This window comes from Centruroides vittatus, unplaced genomic scaffold (assembly GCF_030686945.1).
Source record: "Centruroides vittatus isolate TY-2023 unplaced genomic scaffold, ASM3068694v2 contig_911, whole genome shotgun sequence".
In the NCBI taxonomy this organism is placed as follows: Eukaryota; Metazoa; Arthropoda; class Arachnida; order Scorpiones; family Buthidae; genus Centruroides; species Centruroides vittatus.
In genome coordinates this window covers 1,238,791-1,264,713 of record NW_027122600.1, presented here as the reverse complement: position 1 = coordinate 1,264,713, position 25,923 = coordinate 1,238,791, and the positions used below count along the sequence as shown (strand labels likewise).

Below are 25,923 nucleotides of genomic sequence, written 5' to 3'. Positions count from 1 at the left end.
CAGTTAATGTAAGAAGAAATGTGTGTAGCATAGTATTTATTTAACATATAATCTAGTGCATATTATATTTTTCTAGCATAGTTTGGAATGTGTGATCTTCAGCTGTCAAGTAGAACATATATTTGTTTGTCTGGATAAACAACAGAGAACTTTTTTAATTTAAAATGTTTTTATAACTGTTATTATTTAGATATACTGCACAGGTCACTACTGATAATGTCTTTAATTTTATAACTGAGTCATAGAATAGTGTCATTGATGATTTGTTGGATTATGTGATATTAAAAATGTGTTTCTATTGAAGATAAGCCAAAAAGATCACAAAAGTGTTTAGGATTTAATTTTTGAAAGAAATATTTCAATAAATATTTGGTAGTAGTTATATCTCAGTTAGTTAATTGGAAAATGAGTTTGTACATAGATATTCAAGCAGTAATTAGATTTTGTAAAAATATATGTAGAAATGATGTCAATATATTATTTGATTTTTCAAAAAATAGGATATGAAAGAATATATACTTCCACACAAAACAATATAAAAAAAGAGCTTTCTTTGGATTTAGCTGAATTATTAGAATATTAGCTTCATATAACATCAAATTGTTTTATTGAAGTAAATATGAAATATAGCTAAGTAATCCAATTTTCTTTTGGAGCCAAAGTTTCAACCATATTTTACTTTACCCAAGAATTACAAAAGCTTTACTGTTTCAAAACTTTAAGAATTGTTTGAATTGCTTTTGCTAGGTTTTATCTCAAACTTACATTCCATTTTTTAAATGCTTTCAGCTGTTATAAAACTTATTCACTACAATATATTGACTCTTGTTAGAATTAAGTTATTGAGCCACAGTCAATCCTTAACTTTATGAGAGTTTTCAAAAAACCAATTTAATTCCAATTGATCTCATGAAATAACAAGCTATTTTTCATAACAAACTATTTGATGCAACTTTATCACATTCTATCTAATGAACTGTTTTCTCTTAATATAAGTATTAAGATTTTGCAATACAAAATGTTGATTTATGAAAAGATTTTTAAAACTGAGTTATCAAACAAAAAAGAAGGAAACATCATTTTTGTTTAAAAATAGCAAAACTATATCTTACTTATAAGATTTGTAAGGCTACTAATAAAACCTTGTAAGTACTTACTATACTACAAGTACATATAATATTTTATATAATTTTATTTTATTAATGAGACTTTATTACATCCTGGCTTTACATATATATGTATTTATTTTAATTTTTATATTATTAGTGTTTAATAAGAAATTGTTATTAAAATAAAATAATTTCTTTTTTGGAAGGTGTTCAAAGTGCTGAATATTGGCATAAAAAAATTGAAAATTATAATTCTGCTGAGAAATTGGATATAACTTTCGTTGATTCCAATTGTAGTGAAGAACTTGAAATAAATGGTAATATTGAACATCCTACAGTAAATACAGAAGATAATAGTGAAGAAGTTACATCTGATCTGAAAGAAGAAAATGAAAATATTGAAAATAATAATAATACTGTTGAAATAGAATCTGATGATACAGGTGAAATAACAAAAGTGGAAATTATTGATGATGAGAATTTTGAAGAATTTGTAAAGCAAGAAGATAACTCAGATAATCTTGAACACGTCAGTTCTGAATGTGAAAATATAACTGATGATATACAGAAAGAACTCCATGAAAGTTGTTCATCAACTACAACGGAAGGACCCGAAGAAGGATTTGATGATGATGTAAGTAATATATTGTATATATATAATTTTGATTAAATTAAATACTTAATGATCATGAATATAATGAATATAATCGTAAACATTACATTATTATGTTTAATATTGATTTATTTTTTTAAAATGCTGATTTAAGAGTACTGAACTTGATAATGAACTTGAAGAAAAACAAAGGATATTGGCTGAAGAAGAAGCTGCTAGAAGAGAAAAAGTTCCTCGTACTCTCTTGGGAAAAGAAGATGCAGGAAAGACTGAACGTGAAAGGGTAGAACGTCTGTGTGAAGCTCGTATAGAATTTGCACAGAAAGAAAGAAGTAACGCCAGGAAATTTGTAAAAGCTTTGAAAAATCTTCTTCCTGATATCTTGTCTATTCGCAGTTCAATTGAAGCTGATCAAGCAATTCAGGAATTTTCTTCAAAATATTGTGAAGGTTGTTATAATTATATATTTTTTAATATTATAATTACTTAATATGATGATAAAGTTTATATGAAAAATTCAATAACAATTTAATTAAGTTATATATTATCATTAATTTTTTTAATAGCTTCTATAGTACTGTAACAAAAAAAGAATCTTTATTTGTTTCTATATTAATGATCATTAATTGGAGGTGCCTTAATATAAACAGTTTTATATTAAAAACGTCTCATTAAATTTTATATTTTAATGCTAGACCTATTCAAATATTGCATTTTGTCATTTTAATTTCACATTATTAATTTTATTCTGCATTTCATTTTGTAATTTGATCTTTTTCATAATGATATTTTATACATTTTAAAGTTATATTATTTTATAAACACGTTATCTAGTAATTCTTTATATTTATGTTTATAGAAATGTTTTCTAAGTAAATGTGATTGACAATAAACAAATTACTTTTCAAATGCAGACTCTTGGAAACTTCAACATGATGAAAATGATACAAATGATGATCCATATATTACTATAATAAATGCTGATGGAATTTACCTTGCTACATATTCATCTTTGTTACTGAATTTGAAACTTTTGCTCATTAACTATTATAATGAACCTTCAAAAGTACCACCATTAACAGAGGTAAGTGATAAGCTTTAATGTTAAGTAATTTTTATTATTATAATTTTCAGATAAACTAATGGCAACAAATTTTTTAGTATTGTTGTCTTGATATTGACAAAGCTACTCATTTTGTTGAGGAAACTTCTTTCTATAACATAGATATTATAATGAAATATTTTGATAGATAATACATACAATTTAACAAATTACTATCTGTCTGAAAATATCAAAAACTATTTGAATTTCAATTGTTTCTTTATTTCTTATGTACTGTTTAACAGCATAAGACAATTTGACAATGCATATTTTTAATTTTATTTAAATAAATTTCTAATTAAAATATATAGATATGTGTGATAGAAACATCAGATTGTGTTAATTTTATAATGATTTTAAGTGATAAAAATTATATTTTCTTAGTTGAATGTAAAATTAAGGATGTATTCTTACTTACTGTAAAGATACTGAAAATATTCTGAGATTTTTAAATGCTTAAGTGTTGCTAAAAAGTAGTTATGAAGAAATGTAAAAATAATCTTAATTTTTCAATATTTTTGGATGCAGATTAAACTTACTATTTTCATAAATAATTGGACAAAGATCAGAATGTCATAGAATTTTCCAAATTAATACAAATTTACTAATTTGATTTTTGAATTCATATTAGCAATACAAAATGAATAAACTTTAATAGAAAATTTTTTTTGTTAAAACTATTATTGTTGCTGTTTTTACATTACAATCCAAAAGATTTTTGAATTCCAATAATATGTAGAGAAATAGAAATTTAGATGTAGAATTTGTATTTATTTTTAAATAAATTCTGCTGAATTTACAGTAATTGTTTTAATGTACTTCATGGAATTTTGAGCTCAGCTTACAGCTTCTTAACTGTTGAATGCTGAAAAATGAAACCAGTTATTGATAAAACAACTTTTGCTTTAGTTTTATAAATGAAAATTGCTGAAAATATTTTATATATATTAACTTTGTGCCAAGTAAATTGTTTGCCTAACTAATATATCTTAGTATTAAAATGAATATCAAAGTTCATATATATATGTTACCGGCAAAACCCAATTTTACACCAAACTAGTTTTGCCTAGGCCAAACTAGTTTGGTGTAAGCGTGTCAGGCTAAACTAGTTTAGAATTATTATTCATGTATATTAATAGTTAAAATAAAATTAAAAGGCAATCAATTAGACGAACAATATTTATTCAAACATAGTTTACTTAATTATAAAAAACGTGGTTGATGTTACCCTAGATATCGAAGGTGGCGGCTCGTCTCCGATTTCAGCAATCAGAAGACGGAACAACCTAACATGTTCTAACCTAACCTAACCTATTCTAATAAATTACCATAATTATTAGCAACCAAATTATTAGAATAGGTTAGGTTAGGTTAGAACGTGCGTCCCCACTGTTCCCTGTCTTCTGATCGCTGGAATCGGAGACGAGCCGCCATCTTCAATGCCTAGGGTAACATTAACCAAAAACGGCATTGATTAGAAGTGACACAACACTTGTACAAAACTATAGAATAAAAATGAGCTAATCAGTACTTATCAATTTGTATTTTTTTATTAAGCCATGCACTTTTAAAGGCAATTACCTTTCAAAAATATTTTCAAAAATTCAAATGAAATAATAAAAATAACTTTTAAAATCAAACTAAAATTAAACATGAACTTATTTGTGTTTTGTGATGAACTTAAATTAACCATTAATATACTTGAATAATAATTCTAGACTAATTTGGCCTGACATGCTTACGCCAAACTAGTTTTGCCTAGGCCAAACTAGTTTGGCATAAAATTGGGTTTTGCCGGTAACATATATATATATATAAACTTTGATATTCATATATGTTAATCATGTTATATTCATATACTGTTAATCATTGTCATATATATATATATATATATATGACAATGATTAACATTAAAATAATATACATTCACCAGTAGCTGAGTGGGTAAAACTGCTAAACACTGATAGTTGGCTGCAGATTTGCATCTCACTAACAGGCTAGCCATATGGAATTTTCTGGGTTTTCTGAATGTGTACAACATCTAAATAGGGGCCAGTTTCTCATAGAAAGTTCTCCTGGGAGGCATTTTTTCCCCTTTGGTAGATTACCAAGAGTTGCATTTCATATTCCATCAACTACTACTAAATTAATACACATCATAGCATCATAGTATGAAACTATATGACTGCATAGTATTTGGTGCACAAAGCTAGCAGTAATGCATGAGCTTTTTAGTTTTTGGCATGTAAATGTTTGTGAGGAGAGGTGTGAGGCATGCCTTGCGCCCTCATTGGTACTTGGTACTTGCCACATTGCCACATTGCCAATGCATTGCTACAGCTCTGATTGCAAGAGATTTTATTTAACTACAATTTAACTACTTCAAGAAAATAAATGTTTTAAATTATTGTCTTTTAAAGTAAAAAGGAAAAGAAAATTTTTAAATTTTTACTTTAGAAGACAATAAATAAAAATACTAGCTTCAGAAGACATTTTTCAGATTGTCTTTTTTTTTCTGTTTTTAATTAAGAATAATTTATGAAAATGGTTTTGTTTTTAAAAGCAACATTTTAATTAAATTTAATCTAAAAATCATAACAAAACAAGCATTTATATTCAAGTTTTTTAAGGTTTTACTGTTATTTCTAAGGTTCAAAAATTAGCATTTTAAACTAGTCTATTCAGTTATTCTGAAAGTACTTACTAGAAAAACAGCCAAAAGAATTTCTTTAATTTAAATTATATTATTCATTATTATTTGAAATATAATTGAAGTAATGCATATTATTTTAATGAAGACAATCATACAATTTTTCTCTCTTTTGTTTGATAATGTGTGATTAAACACTATTTTCTTTTAATCCTCATCTGTATAACATTAGTATTTTAGGATATTTCAATTTAAATATTATTTGATAGAAACATGAAGTTTGATTATAGTGCTCAGAACTTGTGTTGTATCATGTATCAACTATGTTTTATTATATGTATTGCAAAATTAAAAGATTTTCATTCCTTGTTAATTTTTGTTTATGAACTTATCTTCCATGTTAAGTTGTTGTTAATTATTTGACTTCTAAAAATTAAATTAGAATAATTAAAGATAATAATTATTAGATTTAGCATTATTCAGTATATAGATACATTCTCTGAATTTGCAGATTAGACACAGAAAATTTTTGGTGACATCCTTATAGTATTACTACTACTTATCTGATTTAGCAATTCTATATTTAGTTATTCTACTGTAATATTTCTACCATTATATGCGAAAATTAATGATAATATATTTGAAAATGTATTTTACTTATAATTTCAGCAACAGTTTGTTGATGAAGTTCATGGTAGTGGAGTACTAATATATCTATCTGCAACATGGTTGGCTGAACTATACCAACAAATACTAACAACTAACCTTCTAGAAACTGCTGGTTATTCTATTTATTCTACGGAGAATTCATCACTCATCAATTTATTAACAGGTTATCTGATAACTAGAATCTTTCTTTTTCCAGATTCTTGTTATTTCTTTTTCGTTAAAACTTTGAATTATTTCATTTAACTGTTTTAACAAAATATTCTCTTATGTTTAACTTATTCATTCACTGCTTACAATTTTATTTTGTACATTCCTGTTATTTTTATTATATATATATGTTAATATATTAAAGAGAAAATGAACATATTAAATTACTAATTAAATTTATTTTGTTACTAACCTAAATGTAAGCCACTAAATAAAGTTCTAAATAATAATGATTTATATTATAAATCTAATAATTACTAAATTTCAAATCCAAAATTAAAAAAAAACCACTTACTAGTGTTAAAAACATAGAAAATACCCTGAATATTTTTGAATTTGTTTATCTGTCTTTAAAGGTTGCAAATATTGTAAAAATTATTTTGAATTATTTGAACATTTAAAGTTATTCAAAATATTTTCTATATATTTAAAAGACATTGCTACAGGACTTCTGTATAAACTGTTTTAATGGAAATATGATAACATTTCAGACTGGAAAATCTCAGTCTCAATCATTTTTGGATATAAGACTGAAGTTGTCATTGTATATATTGATTATATTGTCTTTGAAGAGTACTGAGGTAAATCCATAGACTTTCAGTGATTTTTATAATTTTCAAATTGCTGATTTTTTTAAAAGTTTTGTCAAATCCCAAAATTGTAAAACTTCTAAAAGTCTGAACATTCATTATTGTATTGAGACAATTTCATTGATATATCTGATGGTGACACCCTCTCTAACTTGTGGAAATGGTTATCTTTTGATAACTATGTAGCAATGCATATCTATAACATGGAGACTGAATTTTTTACAAGAATTATTTTAAAAAATTGAAATGATAATTCAGTATTTAAATGTGAATTTGTTTGTGCATAGCATTATTTAATTTGAATTTTATATTATCTATAATGAGATGTGTACCTTTAAGTGCTATTTAAATATGCCTGAATTCTAAATAGGAATATGTTAGAATTTTATTAGTATTAAGAATTACAAAGCTGAATTTTGTCGTAGATTTTAAAGGACATTTCTCAGGATATTAAGCAACATAATTCATATATAAGTAATTTTAAATTAAATTCCAAAATTCTTAAACTGACTAACAGATATTTAATATGTTTACATACAGTGTGTATGGTATTACACAGATATTTATTTCTTTCATCTTTTCAGTTTAATTATATGCATTTTTTTTCTTTTTATTTAGTTCTAATTCAACATAATGACATCTGTTAATTGTTATTACAAAATTTGTACTTTAATATATTTAAATAATTCTTAATTCCTTCAATAATAGTTGATATATTTATATTTTAAAATCAAGAATTTCTATATAAGTAGTGAATTTTTTGTTAAAATTTTGACTTTATCCAAATAGTATTATTTAACTCAAACATATTTAATAACAAAATTATATACACTTATATATAATAATTTATGTAAAATTTAAAACACTTTGTTCATTCTTTCTTGACATGTTTTGTTTTGAAATAATGTCATATTGTTATTATTATATATTAATATGTTTTCGTAGATAGATTTATTTTTATTTGTTCCCATCCTGTTTTTCTTTAGGATTGCAGTTTGGTGTTGATTCTCCTTCGGTTGTAAATGTTTCAGATATAAAGGCAATTGGAATGGATTTTCCTGGAGACCAATATTTGTCTGATTATCGAAGATTAGAAAGAGCTGCAACGCATACTCAGAATTCTCCTATAATTGAAGCAGGTATTAATATATTTTTATATTGTTACATAAATAAACTACTATATGTTACCATTTGAAGATTTTGATGTTATCAGTAACTGATAGCATAAGTTAATTTGACTTAAATTATAAATAAATGTATACTTGCTTACTGGAGACTACAAAATCAATAAAATAAAAAACCATTCAATCATCCAGCACAAATTTTTTAAAATTAAGAACGTTTTCAAACTCATTAAGCGTCCATCATCAGTTACTTTCTTTAAATCGAATGCAAAATTGGACTGAACTGATGATGGACGCTTAATGCGTTTGAAAACGTTCTTAATATTAAAGAATTTGTGTTGGATGATTGAATGGTTTTTATTTTATTGACTTATATTATGTTAATAATTCTTAAACAAACAAGAATGACTTTGTGATGAATTTAATTCTTTGTCAAAAATGCTGAAATTTTCCATGAAATATCCAAATATAATTAAGAGAGAATGGACAAAGAATACTAATAATGTTTTATATTTATGAATAAATATAACTTTATACAACATTTTAAATATTTTTTCATATAAAAAGTTGTAAAAGATGTTTCATTGAAGACAATTTTCTTTCACATTCTACTTATAATTTAATTAACAATAAATTTCCATAAACATGATATAAAAATGATTTTTTGTTTATCTAATACTGATAGATATAAAAAATACAATTATTATAGAAAATAATGTTTTTCATTAGGAATAAAATTTAGCAGAAGAGTATTAACAGGATGTTGGGATGCAGCCTTGGAAATTCTTTCTGTATTGCTTAATGGTACTAATTCGTGTGGAGTGACTGGTACACTCGGTCTTTTATTAGGAACGGATGGTGCAAAAGAAGAGCATCGTCGTGCCAAAGATGCTATAACAGAAAGTTTAGATGGTTTACAAAGAGCTGCGAAATTATGTAATATTTTAGGTAAGTGTGTGTGTTTAATCAAGTCTGAAAAATCTTTCAATGAGCTTTCTTGTATAAGTTTATCAATAAATTTCTATTAAATACAGTGAATGAATTGCAGCATCTTATATAATTTTAATTTTTTAGGACTTCAGTCAAGATGTGGAGTTGTTTTTTCACTATTGGCATCAGTTTCTTGTCCATTATTACAAGATGAAAAATTTGCTTCTTCAAAATGTGATAAACACAAAATTAAAAAATCAGTATTAATAGGAAAGAACAAAAATTTAAGACTTCATACCTCTCACATTCTCAGTATGGATGTTATCCTAAGTAGAGGATTAGAGTTAGGAAGTCATAGTTCAGATTGTTGGAAACATGTTTTCAGGTAATAATTTATAAAATGCAACAAATTTTGAGAATATTTTCATTAATCATTATTTAAATACTTTAAACATTAAAATATAATTTTTAAGATTGCATTAAAGCAGTGATTCTTAACAGGAGGGCCGCGGCCTCCTGGTGGTCCATAAGAAGTTTGCCTGGGCACCGCCAAATTATGCAAAATTTCCTTCAGAATATAATAAAAAGAAAATTGATGTATAACTGAATATTGTATTGAAAAGTGAAATAAGAAAGATAAAGTTTTCCTATTTAGTTTTTTTTTTATTTATTTTTATTTCTTCCTACATACAACTTTGTTAGTACAGAAGAAATAAATGCAAATATGCTACATACGCTGCAGTATTTACTTCTTTTATTCCAGAATAATTCTAAGAAACTATTAATGCTTGGAATTTTAAAAACAATTAGGAAAAATAGTAGGTTTAGTAGTAGACTTTGAAAATTTAAATATTTTTGCAAAAGATATGCAAAAGTAGTTTAGTTTTAGCATTGACTTTGGATTGATTTATCGATATGTTTCTTATTTTATTTTTTGTTAACAATTAATGAGTTTTCATGTTTAATTGTGAAGTTTGAATGTTATTTAAATAGATAATGAAATAATAAAGTTATGATTTACATTTGTTATATAAAAAAATAAAGCAATAATAAAAAAATCAATTTATTATAACAGAATTTACAAATATAAATTATACAGAATTTAACAAATATAAATTATTATTAAAAAAATGGGGGTCACAAAAAAATTATGAAATATTTGGTGGGCCGTGAGTATAAAAAGGTTAGGAACCACTGCATTAAAGTATAATAAATATCATTAGTATTACATGATTCTTTCAGTTATATTCTTTTATCTTGGAAAAATTTTTTACTATTTTACTTTTGCTCTTTCTACTTACATCTACTTATATTATTTTTGATTACATCATTATCAGGAAATATATTTCTGTTTTAAGAGAAAACAAATTGAAAAACTAACATTTTATCAATTAGAATAAGAAGGAATACAAATTTTAGACAGTTTTGTAAAATGTTTACTTTATGTACACACACAATTTTTGCAGTTATCATCTTATAAATAAATATTATGGAAAATAGTTTTTTATACAAATTAAAAATATTATTAAATATTATATTCTAATATAGGGTATTTTTTCCCCTCAAATAGGAATCACATAGAAGTTGTTTTTCTGAATTACTTTATTTCTTTATGATATCACATTTAACAAAATTTATTTCAGACTCAGTCTTTCATTGGTTGCAAATCAGTTCCTATCTAATGATTTAATTTTAAAATTTACACATCACAAATATTCTAAAGGTTTGGTGCAATCATTTAGCTTACCTTACAATGAATTTGTATACTTAGATAAGATTTCCATTTACATACATCACAAAATACAAACGTGACTGCTTACAAAACATAAAACATGTAATTCAATATAACTCCAAATTTTCTTTTTGTAAGAGCATATATCAGATTTAAAAAACATTAATAATAGAACTAAGTTGGTCTTTTTTAGAACATTGTGCAGTTAATGATTGTAATGTAGATGAGAAAAAATGTTAAAATAATAAATTATGGTAACAACTGCTGTTGGAAATTTAAAGAAAACGTATTTATATGAAAAGTAAAATAATTTAAATAGAAGAGCACATATTGTTATTAAATAAAAGATTTTGGAAATTTGTAGAAGATGCAAATTCAATATTGACTCACTAAGAATTCATCCTTAGTGCAATAATGTAGATGAGAATGGAGAAACTAACTTACTGAATGGGGAACAGGATTTTTTGGTTCTATAAAAAACAAAGAAAAATTTTTGGTTTTTAAAGGAATTTACAGAAAGAAAGTTTAATGTATTAGTAGAAGTTTAAGTATTTGGATTTTGGTCTGGATTTTCTCTACTATTTGTTGTAATAACCTAAGAGAGTCCAAAATGTCTTTTGTAAAAAGTGATATCATTAAGAAATAATTTGACAAAATAACTGCTATGTGGTTCTTGTTTCAGGAGGAAAGAAATGCACCATTTTTTAATATAAATTACATGCATGATTCAAGGAAAGGTTTTAAATATTATATTACAAAATAATGAGTGTGATAAAAATTTATATGCGTGCAATAAGTATTTGCATATTTTTAATGGTATATTGTAGTAACAAGAGATACTTTTTTAAATTACATATTAAAAAGTTAATAATCATAATTAAAAATAAATTGAATTGTTTAGTTGTCCTATCACATTACAATACTAAAAATTGATAAAACTATATTTTATTTTATTTTTTTTTCTGTAACATTCTACTAAAACCATTATTGATTTATATATATTTTTAGGAGCAATGGTTATCTCTGTTTACACAATTTTAAATTTCTTACAAAATAAATAAATATTTCTTTACAAATAGATGCTGTAGTTATATATTGGAAATAGAAAATATATACTTCAGTTGTCATAATCAGACTGCCGTTTCTCGTCCACCTGTGCCAATGTTGAACCATCTTGAAAGGAAAAATCCTTGTGAAGAAGAAAACTTATTTTTTCCACTATTATTAGATAATACTGAGTAAGTTATATATATATATATATATTATTATTATTATTATTATTATTATTATTTTTTATTTAAATTGATAAAACTTTACTAACACTTATGACATTATCACAGATAAAATCAATATGGGTTTTAGGATTTTTTTCTTAAGTCTAAGATCATTATATATTTAGGACTTTAATTCATTAATAGTTATAGTTGATTAATAATTATAGTTAAGTTTCATAATATAACTTCAATTATGGAAAAATTTAATACTAAAGTTGTTAAATTTAAAAATTATTATAATAACGTAATTAATATGTTGTGTTCATCATTATATAGAACTAATGACCAATTAGCCATTATCAATTATCTATAATTAATCATTAATTATGAATCAATTACAGGTATCCCTTGGATAACACAGTAGTTATGTTCAAAAAAGTGCTGAGTTATATGAATCCATGTTATATGAATCAAATGACTAATGCAAAACATGGGATTAAGTTCCAAAAGTCAACAGAAGTATACTATTCTTTTTCATTACTAAGAGAAATGTGTTTATTAAAGCAATCAATAATTTATTTCCAACCAATAAATAGCTAACAATCACAATTAAAAGTGCTATTACACATTAACATTAATTTTAGTTAAATCAGAGCATTTTCTTTTTACAAAGTATTGTGGTCTTCTGAGCTTTTTTGTTGATCTTGATCAGAAATATTGGTAACATCTTTATTTGCCTTTAATTTTTATGAATGACAAAATTAAAATATGTTATTAATCGAAAATATGTTCTAGCAGGTTGTGTTTGTTCAGTCGAGTACTGAGTGATTTTTTCCAGAATTTGAATCTGAATACCAAATTGTTCAAATACTGAGATACCACCAAATTTTGTTCATCACTTTTATGAATGATTACATACGTGCGTTTAAAAAAATTTAATAACACTTACCTAAAAATATTTAAATAAACTTTACTATATATATATGAAGATTAATGTATAAAAACAAAACACAGTGAAAATCTTAAAGGCTAAAGTCTGAAAGCATCAACGATGACATCTGGTCGATAGGAAAGCTAGAACAAGGAAGAAAAAATTGCGATATCAGTTTTCATTAAAGTAAACCTGAAGAAAGGCACAAAACAAATTCAAAATTTCAATATTCTAAAATCCCTGAGCAAATTTAAGATATAACATGAATGCTTACTTAAATAAAAAATATCAGATAATGGAATTTGCACTTAAAAGTTGTGAAATTTTATATGGAGGATTTCCTAAATTCTTGAAGTGTGTTAGAGCAAGACCATGTTGTATGGGGGATATCTCCAATTTTCTAACTGTGTTAGAACAAAAGTGTTGTAGAAGTGCTGTGTTGTACGAGGGATACCTATATCTATAAGTACACTTATTGCCACAAAAATTAGCTCACCAAGAAGATCTTGTATCACTGCAAAACTTGGTATGCAAATAAGTCTCAAGCAGGCATGGAACTGATTAGAGTTATAGCATGATGCATTAATCTCATTGCATAATGCCAGCAGAGGACATTAAAGTGCATCTCCCTTGACCTATAAAAAAGCATGTAAAGGCATCCTATCTGTAGTTTATCCATTGTAGAGGGATGCTATATGACTAGAGATGCCTTTACATCACAATTGAAGACCATATGAACAACTAACCAAGTTTGAGAGAAGAAGAATCATCAGATTGAGAGAAACCAGATAGTCACCTTGCCAAATAGCCCATCTTCTAGGCTGTTCTGACAACACTGTGAGGTGTTGGGACTAGTGGACAAGAAAGAGCTTGCACACATGACACCCAGGCTCCGGATTCCCTCAGCATACCACTAGTCTGAGAGGACCACTCGTCCACTGACAAGCATGCACACAGCCAGCCAACTGAATCATTGTCCGCCATCGGGACATGGTTGATGCCATCATTACAGGACCTTGTGTCTGTCTGTACCATTTCAAGATGCCTCAGTGAGGAACATCTGTTATTGCGGTGGCCATTACATGTGTTGCCATTGACAGCCACTTACTGTTGCTTCCATTTGGATTGGTGTTGTTCCCGACGGGCGACCACAATGGAATGGAACCAGATCATCTACAATGATGAATCCAATTTCAGTTTGGGGCACTGACAATTGCTGTGTCCGTATCTGGAGTCCCTGTGATGAACACCTTAATATTGCCTATGCTTTGAGCAGCACACTACCACAGCTGGTGTGGGATAGTGGTCTGAGGTGCCATCACATATAACTAGTCACCTCTAGTAGTGATCCAAGGGACCATGAATAGTCCAGCAGGATGTTAGTGACATCCTACAACCACTTATGTTGCCTCTCGTGGCAGGGCTCTCGAGCCATTTTCCAACAGAACAATGCTCAACCACACAGTAGTGTGTCACAGGACTCTCTCTGCCACGTTGCCACACTTTTCTGCCTGCCTAGTTCCCTGATTTATCACCAATCAAACACTTTTGGGATCACCTGGGACAAGTTGGACAGCCTAGGAGTTTGGCCAGACTAGAGGACTTCTTGTGGCAACTGTGGACCGAGATGCCGCAAGACACCATATGGCACCTGTATGCCTCCTGACCTGCTCCATGATCAGTTATAATGAGTTACAACTCATTATAACTGATCATAATTTACCATGACATTTTATTTCATATTTTAAATAAAAATTAATTTTTTATGAACATTCTAAGGAATTAATACATGCAGAAAACTGATTATTTTTAAAAATTTTTATTTGTAATACACAAAATAATTGATTTATTATATATTCTATACCAAATTTTGAAGATTTTAAAAAATATATAAATTTATAAAGTTTGCTATCACAATGTGATAAAATATGTTTACAAAATTCCTCAATTCATTTTTTAAAGCTACACTATTTATCAAAAGTAATTAAATCAAACTGTTAAGAATTAATAATAATCATACAGTCACATGATTTGTTAGAAATTACATGTAAAAGACGTCAAATGTTATGATGACAGTGCACAGGAACTCCACCCTTGGCAGAAAGATGCTGATTTGTTGATTTAGGGAAAACGTCATGACTGAAATTATCATTAGGTGAATAGGGAGTGAACCCTCTAGATATAATTAATCTATGGGGAGAATTACCATTTTGGATGGAAAGATGGAACACTTCGGATGTGGATTGCAAAGCCAAAGGAAGGATATTTCCTTGTTGGGCTATATTTCAATTAGAAAATTTTTGGAAATTCTGTAATCTTGTTTCTGCAGATGTATAGGAAGTAAGTGTACTTTCATTTTTGCTGTATCTGTCCATATCATTTGCTGTATGTATCTGAGAAATATGTACCATGTCATGTTTGCATCTTTTCATTTTTAAGAAGACGTTGATTCAATACAAATTACTGATGAGAGGCCATAAAATGTAAGTTGGCCCGAAATGCATATAGTTATGTATGTAATCAACCAAAATAAACATATATTAAACCATAGTTTTGGATAATTGAATTACTGGTAGTTTCTATATGCCTGCAGATGCAGGATTATGGAATTCCCAAGAATTTTCTAATTGAAGAAAGGAGTCATTAAGTAGACCTTCAAAGTCTACAGCGTGAGATTTGGCGAGAAGTAGTTTTGAGATTGAGCACAGAAAAACTGGACAATAGTAACTGACTTTCATTTGCACCTGGAATACATCAGTCTCTTCAGAAGAAAAGCTTTTTTTGTTTTTGTTAGATTTATAATATTACGTAGACTAGTTTTTAAGATAGTATTAATACCTGGTATAAGATTTTATGTATTAAGCTTATGTTCGCATTAGCTTTCTTTGTGTTTGTGTAGAAGTTTGCGTACTAGTGGTTCTAGCACTTGTGTTGGGCTGAGTATTGTCATGCAGAGTTTTGGGGCTGATATATTGTGGAATTTGGTGTACATTGCTTTTGTAGGTTAAACCATTGTTTTGTTATTTCCCACAGCCCAAACAGGAAAATGAATTTTTCACATCTCACAATACCCAAATATATTCATTCAAATGTGTCAGAGCTCAGGTTAGATAGAGCCAAAGATAATTTATATGTATATAAAAAACACACCTTTTCATACGTTTCCAGCACTTCTTTATACTGTAACAGACTTTCTTGACTCAATTTACAGGCTTTCTTCAGGTTAGAAGACATTCCAATTAGAAGAAGTTATATGTATTAATATTAATTTAAAAATTTTAATTACAAAAACTCAATACTTTGTGTCAGTTCTATTGCAATACAACAAAGTTGTGTAGTTTCTCTAGTATCTTTCAATCTGTTTACTTTTATCCATGCATCTTTTTAAAATTTATTGTGAAATAAAAATTTATAGTTGATTTCATTAATATAGTTCAGGGATGGCGAACCTATGGCACTCGTGCTCAAAGTGGCACGTAAGAGAAATCATCTGGCACGTAATGTATCATATGATTTCTGTCTTTTTCAATCATCCTTTCTGTTTATCACCTGATCATCTTTTTTTTCAATCAGATTTTTTACATTTATTCGAATTAAAGCATATTCGTTTAATTTCTTTAAATATCATTATTCGAAGTCTAAGACATTGGCACGCATTAACATCTTTAAATCTAAGTATGCTTACAATGTGGCATGCGGACTCAAAAAGGTTTGCCATCCCTGATATAGTTGATTAACATAGTACTCAATATTATTTTAATATTTCTTTGACATACACATTAATATATGAAATTATTTTTTTAGTGATTGTGTAGAACCTGCTTCCATGCCAGGAACACCATTACCTCCTACTGTCAACATTGGTGAATTATTAATGCAAGGAAGTCCATCTAAAACTAATTGTGATATAATAAAAGGAATTCATCTTCATGAAGTAATTGAAGGTCTCTCTCAGCTAGTGGATAGGTAAAAAATAAAATGATTTAAAATGTTTCTACAAATACAACAAATTAAAGTCAGTCTCGATAACATTTCAGGTTATTTGAAGATGCAGCAAACAAATTAAATCTTTCTGCCTTAATAGAATTTTTAATTGAATTATGTGCCGCCAGCCAAAATCAACTATTTTCTAAATGTTGTTATAAAACAAATTCCTATTTTTCTGGAAATCACGGAAATGCTCTCTTATTATATCGTTTGGGAGACGTGATGCTGCGTTGTGCTCGAGGAGGTCGACCATTAATTCATATCATGAAAGCTTGGAGTGTAACTGCCCCTCATTTTGTCGAGGTAGAAAATATATAATTTTAATAATGTATAGCTATTATTATGATAATTTTAATTCTTTTCTAAAAATAAAAATTATATTTTTGAATTTTTGTTTCTGAAAATTATCTTTTCAAATTTTTAGGCAGCTTGTCATCAAGATAGAGTAATTTCTAAGAAAGCTGTAACAACTATTCATGATATTGTCAGTGTTTTACTATCTACTCATACAGAATTGCCATATTTTCATTTTAATGAAGCTCTCTTCAAACCATTTGAAAATCTTTTGTGTTTGGAATTATGTGATATTGATGTACAAGAACAGGTATATATTCAAAATTATTTTTAATATAAAATAGATTGATGAATAGAAAATTTAATTAAATTTCCACCAACAGGCATGAGTTTTAATGTATAAAGAAATGTTCTATTTAATATATTGAATTTATTAATTGAATTCAAAATTACTTTAAAAATATGATCAAATTTTTAAAAAAATTGTTTGTTGAGGATAGTTGGATATCTTACCTAATATGCACCCCAATAACCTACATCTAATGGCCAATTTATATCATGTATCTTTTGACTTTCTAAAATATATTAAATATTACAATTTATATTTGTGTACTACTGTAGCATTTATATTTGTGTAATTCATGCTCTTCCAAGGATTTATGAATATTCTTGGGGAGTTTTTATTATGTAACAAATAGTACGATTTATTTAATTTGAACAGAGCAACTGTGTCTTTATTTTATACTTTTATTAGAATTAGTTTTATTATTTGCATTTAAAATATTTTTTTTAAATATCTGTCTTAAAAGAAATAAAATGACCCTAAAAATGTAAATTTAAATAATAAATATAACAGTTTTGATAGTTGATATAAAATATATATTTGAATAATTAAAATTATTATAACAAGTATTTTAATATGAAAATCTCTTAGTGCTATTCCATTATTTCATATCTCATTCTTGTACTAATTAGAAATCCTTTTATTATTTATTTTTCAGTTTTTTTATATTTATTATTGAAATTATTTTTTCTTGACTCGTTTTTGGCTTAATTTCAAAGAAAATAAATATTTAAATCATAAATTAGTGTTGATTATTCAAATCAATTTTCAGCAATTTTTTTCTATTTTAAACATTATAAATAATGTGGATAGTTAAGAAAACATAAAAACTTGAATTGACATAATAATCCATTATTAAGTTTATATACATATATAAATATTTAAAAATTATTATGAAAAGATGAGTGACACAAACCAGGATTTACGATAGATTAAATAGAAAGATGGTTGTTTCTCTGCTATATCTGGAAAAACATTATTGTTAATAATTATAAAAATACAAAGAATCAAATAAATATCAATAGTTTTTCTTATATGTATTTTAAAAATTATTTTAAGTTAAATTATTTAAAGGTAAACAAAATAATAGGTTTTATTATCTGTTTTTAGATTATTAGTTCCATTTGTGAATTTGTAGAAGGTTGTACAACTGAAATTCATTCTGGATGGAGACCTTTATTTGGTGCTTTGAGAGCTGTCCGTATACCAGGAGGAGTGACTTGTACACCGACAATAGAAGTAGAAAAAGAACAAGCAAGACATCTCAGAGTTGTACTTGATGTGTTTGAAGCTTTTCTGAGAACTAATAATGTTCTTGTGTTTGCATATGCTGCAGTAGATTGTTTATTATGTTTGTTAAAACATGTCAGAGGTCCAGGTATTTAGGAGTTTATTATATTATGTAAAGTTATTATACTAGAAAATACTTATGGTCGTGAAAAATTTTATTTACGTGGTTTATATTAATTATATTAATTATATTTAAACGTATATGATGGCCTATACTTGAGGAACTTAAATTTTGAGAATTTGAAGACTTAATAAGTGAACATATGAATTTTAAGATAAAGAAAAATGCAATATGAATAACTTTCAAGATTTTAAATTTATTTCTATACACACCAGTTTTGAAATAGTAGTTTTGTCATCAGGACACTCCAAATTAAGGTTACACCATTTGAATGTTTTTACAAGGGAAGGTCATGACATTGAGCAAAGGGACAAAGCATGCTTCTTGATGTTTTCAAGAAGATTGAAGTTAAAAATTTTTGAGTGATTTACAAGTAAGCTTTGCAGAACCTATCTTCAAAGACTGCTCGGTTTGATAGGAGCATGCCTTAATCATATTTGCAAGATCATTGGTTTGTGACATGATGATTGCATTTTTTTCAAATCAATGCAATTTTGCATAAAATAATTGTAAATTACACTATGAACATTTTAATAGCAAATAAATAGCTCAGTAGCTGTTACTATTAAAAATGTTCATTTTCTTTCTTTAAATATTCATTTTCAGAATTGACCATTTAAAAAAAAATTTAAAGTTTGTTTTTAAAACTCAAATAATTAATTATTTTATAGCTTATGACTTTGTAACTTTAATTTATGTGTACTGTCTGCTTGTTTTATTAGCAATAAAAAGGGAATAAACTTATGACATAAACAATAAATATCTCATTTATTTTTTGAAAAATTAAAGCAACTGAAGAGTATAGTTAGTTGATTATCGCATTTTATATTAGTTTGAGAAAAAGCTTACAAAGTGAAATGATGCTTCAAGGAATATAAAACTTATAAAAAAATCCAGGACAAGTACACAAAAGTTCTTATAATGAAAGAAACACTAAAAAATAAAAAATAAAAAATAAAAAATAAAATAAAATAGAATCTTCATATCTTGTTCTTTTTCTATACTTTTAGAACACAACAGATGTCAACTTCATTGTATTCTGAATATGTAAGAGAAATGACAAGATATGAAGATGCCATTTTATTTTTTAGAATATTTCTTCTATTATACAAAAAATTTTAATTGAATATAAAGTCGTTTTTATTGAAGTGACAAATTATAGTATTTAAAATAACTTTTAAAAATAATTATTTATGATTAATGAAAATATACATTTTTTTCTTTTAGCTGAGTTAGAAGATAATAATAACGAGGAAATGACTATTGTCGAAAACATCGATAACAGCGTTATTCCTCTCGATTTATGTCTTGCTGCATTAAAATACCTGGAACGTTGTTCTGCAATTCTTGCATCTACTTTCAAAATGCCTGCTTGCCCTGTATTTAATTCAGCAAATAGGTATTGATATTAAAAATAAATTTATTTGAAATGTTTACGTAAATTATGAGCATATCTTAGAATATATAATAAATATTAGTTACAATTAAAAACAAATAATTTATATTATTATTATTATTATTGTACTTTCTAGAATACAACTTAATAAAGAACCTCAGTGTGTTGATCCTGTTATACCTAATAAAGAAATAATATATTTTAAAGAAGAAGATAACAACACAGAATCAGATATTGATGATAACTGTAATAATGTAAGTAAAATAATTTTTTTAATAAAAATTTTTGACATTTGTTAGTGCAATAAATAATCAGTTTAAAATTATATTTAAGAACTGTAATAGTGAAAAATTTCTTTCACGCACTATTTTTACTTTTTAAACAACATTTTATAATTTTATTTGAAATAAATATTTTTTTTTAATAAATAATTTATTATTAAATATTAATTACTACTATTGTTATAAAATTTTAAATGTTTAATATCTCATATGTTTTAAGTTGTTAACATTAATATTTTCTGTGAACAAGAGAAATTTTTTGAATAAAGTGTGTTATATATGTTATTTATTTTTCATATAGTAACTAAATCTTATTTGTTTAATTTTAAAAATTAATAAATATCTGTGAAACAAAACTCAGTTTTATTAATAATTAATTAAAATTTTTCAAATTGTTATTCAGATTGGTCTTCCAGATATTTTGAATGAAGTGATGCTAAATGAACTGGATCATCCAACAGGCATATTAAGGGTTTGGTTTCTTCTTCTAGAAGGTTTGGCTGGTGCTGTGGCAACCTGTCCTAAAAAATATCAACCACACACTATGGAAATGTTATTTTCTATGCTTCATAATTTAAAAGAAGTTCCAGGTTTCTATTAGTAAAAATTTTGTTTTAGATATATATCTAAGTACATTTTAATCAAATTTTATAAATTTTAATTACATAAATAATCTAGCATCTGAAATCAATATTCTACAGACTAGATAATATATAAAGATTTTATATGATATTTTAGATCAGTGTTTATGAAATATAAAATTATGTATGTGCGAGTTTTAATTGAAATTTTAATAAAATTAAGAAAATCTTTTAATTGAAAAACCAAATGAACTTATAATAAGGTTGAATTACTTGAGAATTTTCAAAACATTTTATAATTATAGATTCTAGATTTTTAAAATACTGTATAGAATTATCAAGTAATACTTTTAAAACCGTTTTTAGGTATTTTTGATAAGCTTTAGTTTTATTATTTTATAATAATAAAACTAAAGCTTATAATAATAATAATAATAATTTTTCACATTGATTCAGAATCATTATATTTAATAAAAAGATTTCAGATATTATTTTGTTCTTATGAATATAATTAGATATATTATAAATGTATTAAAATACAGTGTATGAAATAATAATATATGTATTTAAATATTGTCAGGTCCACAATTTGGAATTTATTGTGTAAACCATCTTTTGTTGCCAATGATTCAAGGATGGCTGCGTCGAACTTCTCGTATTTGCCAAGGATGGGATAATTTTGCTAATTTTAAACAATGCTGTGGATTGTCAACAGATCTAGTAGTTGATTATGTGACTTTATTGGCAGGTATTATAAAATTAATAAGTTATATGTAATGATTTAATAAATTACAGTATATAAAAGAATTTTGAATCTATAATAATTCTAATTTCAGAAAATGAAGACATATCAAAAACAAAAGGAATAAATTTAATGCTGTATCAATTGTTGTTAGTTCTGACAGAATGCATTTCACAACCAATAGAAACAATTTCACGTTTAGGCTGTGCTTGTATTAGGTAAAATTAAAAAATTTCATGATTATTTTAAATAAATCCTAAAAACAGTTATTTTACTATATTAATATTATTAAGATAACTTTTATAAGATTATTATCATTAATTACTATAATTTTTAGGAAAAACATATGAATACAAAATTGAAAACTATAAAATGCTTTATGTAAAAAAAAATTGCATATATAGTTTAGATAAGTTATATAAATATGAAGGTCATTCAGAAAGTAAAGAACATTTACACACAACAATTGCCCAGATGGCTTACCATCATCATTTAACGTCAAATTCTTTTGTGTTGACTCAATGCACACCAAGTTTTAAGTTATTCATGTTCATAGTTTTATTTTGTTGAAATGAATCAGAAATTCAAAAGTGCAAAGTTCAAAGTTTAATTTTGTTTTTGAATGCATAAAAGTTTGCCATATAGAAATTCATAGAAAAGTGTGTGATAATGTCATAAATGAAGCAATTGTTAGAAAACAATGCTTAATGTTTAACCAAGGATGTTTGTGACAAAGAGTGTTCTAGACACTCCTCTCTTGTGACTCATTAACTGAAGCAAAAAAATTTGGCTAGGAAGTTTTTAAGCACTCCAACATACAATTCTGATCCAACCCGCAGTGATTTTTCACTTGTTTCCTAAAATGAGAGATTTTTGGATTGCAGTCGTTTTGAAACAATGAGGAGGTGAGAGAAGTTGTCACTAACTGGCTAAAACTGGTGGTTAATGCCTGTGACAAATAAATTAAAAAATTATTGGCATGCTATGATAAATGCTGCTTGGTGGTAACAATATAAAAGAATAAGTAAAAATCTTTTACTGAATAAATTTTTTGTCATAGCCATGTTTTTTTTTTTTTTTTTTACTTTCTGAATGACACTTCTATTTAATTATTTGAAAATTTAAATTATAAAATGTTGAAAAATTTTTATATTTTTAGTCTTTCAACATTATTCTCATTCAAAATACAATAAACTAACATTGAAAATTCAATAAATACAATTTCTGAAATACACAAATCATATGTTCACTTACAATATTTTTAAGAAAGATGTAATTAGAAAAATTAAATTTGAATAAAAATTTTATAATATAAAATTAGTTTACACATTCTAAGTACAGTAAGACTCCGGTTAACAAGGGAGATGCGTTCCTAGATGACAAAGAGCTAAATGAAACAGCATTAAATGAGGTCATTTTAACATAGAATAAATAGGGAAAAAGGAACACACGACCAAAAATAAACAAATTTTACTTTAATTTTAAGTTAGTTTTATATTAATTTGCATAATAATATATGTTAAATAACACAAACATATGTGCACAGAAATGTAAAGTTCATTTTTGTGATGAAGGTCCTGTCTCTTCTGAAATTCTTGTTTTTTGTAATAAAGTCGTGTAGTTTCATTTGTTGCTTTTGGGTTTTTCGTTTTCAAAATCTCTGTTTTCCAGTCCTACTTGAATTCCTTGTTCTGCCAGTTCTTGAAGGTTGTCGTTGGTAAGGCTCTCACCAGAAACCTGCAGCAACTCCTCAATATCCTGTTCGTCTACATCTCCTAGTCCTTCTGTATTGATTAGGTTGACAATTTGGTCAACCTAATGATACAGCGATAGGCTGTTCTCGTTGAGAATTCTTGGATACCTTCAGCCATAACTTCTTCCACACTTCATTCGTGCAGTTACCAGTTAAATCTTGCCAAGGGAAGTCGATATTGCTTATACCATCCATGATGTTATATTTTTTTTCCAAAATTGCAACAAACAAACAGCTTTAAGGGAAGTGTGGCACTACGATGAATTGCCACCTTTTGCTGATTGGTTTGTGTTCGGGAATAATTGTATTATATACGAATTAATGAAATGCCGCGATAATTTGAATCAGTGTAAATTTTGAGTGTTTTTTAGGCTTCGTGCAGATCGTGTTATATCGAATCAGCGTTAATTGAGGCAGCGTTAAGTGGGGTCTTACTATATACATTAAATACAATTTTAAGTTTACACATTACAAGTAATTACACATTCTTTTTGTGTCAGTAAAGTAATATTTAATTTTAGAGTAATTTTAAACACAAGTTTAAATAATATCTGGATTGTGAAGAGAAGTAAAGTTGTCATTGAAATAACATTGAACACTGGCTTTTCATTTATTAAGTTTTGTTAATGATGGTTTTACTTTTCTTCTTTTATAATATGAATCAATTTTAATGTTGACAATTATATAAATTTATAAAAATATAAACACTGAAACTAAATTTTAAAAAATCTGATAATTCAAATCATTTACTCAATGAGAAAACTGGAAAAATTTTTTTTACAAAAGTAAGTGAACTATTGAAATTTAATAAAGCAGCTTATATACTTCACATATCATTTACTCAAAATATTTAATGTGCTTATACACTTGTCACAGCTGTTATCTTAAGCAAGATAACATAAATCAGTTAAGTCTGTAAGAGTTTTAATATATTTGTAAAAAAATAAGTTATTATTTTATACCACTTCAGTTGTTATAAGTCAATATTTTAAAACAAATTTTTTTCTATCTAAGTAATTTTAAAATATTTTTTGAACTAAATCTGTTATTTTAATGGATTATTTAGATAATGATGCTATTTTATTGAGAGTTAATAACCTAATAATATATACACATTAAATCATGTCAATCAGTTAATTAAAATTAACTTAACTTCAGTTTTACTTTGTGCGTTGATGCGATTGGCAGTTTTCTTTTCTGTAATTGGTTTGTATTATCATGGTAATATTTTTTAATTTTCTACCAGACAAAATTAAATAAAAAAAAATGTGAATTAATTAGAATAGAATTATTTAATGCACTCTATCAGTATAATGTTTTTATTTATGTGGACTACTGAATTACTCTTATATAATGTCATTTATGACATTATATAAGAGTAATTCAGTAGTCCACATAAATAAAATGACAATTTAAAAATCCCAGAAATTAATTTTTGTAAATAGTTTTATCTGCTTTTATGATTTTCTCAGTCAATATTATTTTTAATATTTATGATTATTTATTAAATTAAATATTTGCAATATATAAAGCAATTTATAATATAAAAAAAATACCCAGGTTAAAATTCTTTCTCAATACTGTTACGGAATGAAAAAAAAATCTAGCAACATATTACTTAACTTTCCCAGCAACATTTAAAACTGTGTGTTGCCATCTGTTATGATATTTTATTAAAAAATCATTTCATATAATTATTATATAAAATGGTTATTAATTTTGAGGTTAGGAATGAATTTTATAAAAATTTAGTTTTAGAGTTTTATAAATGTTAATAACCAGTAAAATCTTCATTAGGTCCAACCCTACTCAAGATACAACACACAATTCCCCTCTCTCCCTCTCCACTCCCTCAACCTTTAACCACCAAAATTTAATTGCATAAATGCCCAATACACAAACCTCCCTGCAGAATTTCAGAAATTTTTGACTAAAAGCATGAGTGTTATTAAACTTCAAAGTGGGTGAACAAGATTATGCCCCTCCACACAAACATCCATACATACAAAAAAAACCCAAACTTTTTTGCATTTCTCAACATTTCAAGGTTCAAAAATGTAAAAATCTTGGGGTTATTTTTTTTTTATCAATTTCTATACTTTCCCTCTATTATATATAACTGAGCTGGGAAATTAGAAAGTAGTTTTTGTATAAATTTACATAAAAACTAATCTTTTTTCAGGGAAAAAAACTATCAGAGATAACAGATATTGGCTTAGCATAAGTAAAATTACTTCACATTTATAACAAATATTATATTTGAG

The 25,923-nt window shown here is 26.2% G+C and overlaps 1 protein-coding gene across 1 annotated transcript in view; it reads left to right on the top strand.

Moving 5' to 3' along the window:
- The window catches only part of LOC136984251 (brefeldin A-inhibited guanine nucleotide-exchange protein 3), a 76,756-nt gene that overhangs the window by 32,009 nt on the left and 18,824 nt on the right, over positions 1 to 25,923 (top strand). Inside the window, 17 exon segments of the mRNA XM_067281160.1 lie at positions 1,316 to 1,743; positions 1,877 to 2,171; positions 2,637 to 2,806; positions 6,144 to 6,306; positions 7,927 to 8,079; positions 8,794 to 9,012; positions 9,139 to 9,379; positions 11,806 to 11,964; positions 16,676 to 16,837; positions 16,909 to 17,161; positions 17,283 to 17,462; positions 18,606 to 18,873; positions 20,134 to 20,305; positions 20,439 to 20,556; positions 20,987 to 21,173; positions 21,745 to 21,912; positions 22,001 to 22,124. Of these exon segments, the coding sequence (XP_067137261.1) occupies positions 1,316 to 1,743; positions 1,877 to 2,171; positions 2,637 to 2,806; positions 6,144 to 6,306; positions 7,927 to 8,079; positions 8,794 to 9,012; positions 9,139 to 9,379; positions 11,806 to 11,964; positions 16,676 to 16,837; positions 16,909 to 17,161; positions 17,283 to 17,462; positions 18,606 to 18,873; positions 20,134 to 20,305; positions 20,439 to 20,556; positions 20,987 to 21,173; positions 21,745 to 21,912; positions 22,001 to 22,124 (3,460 nt within the window).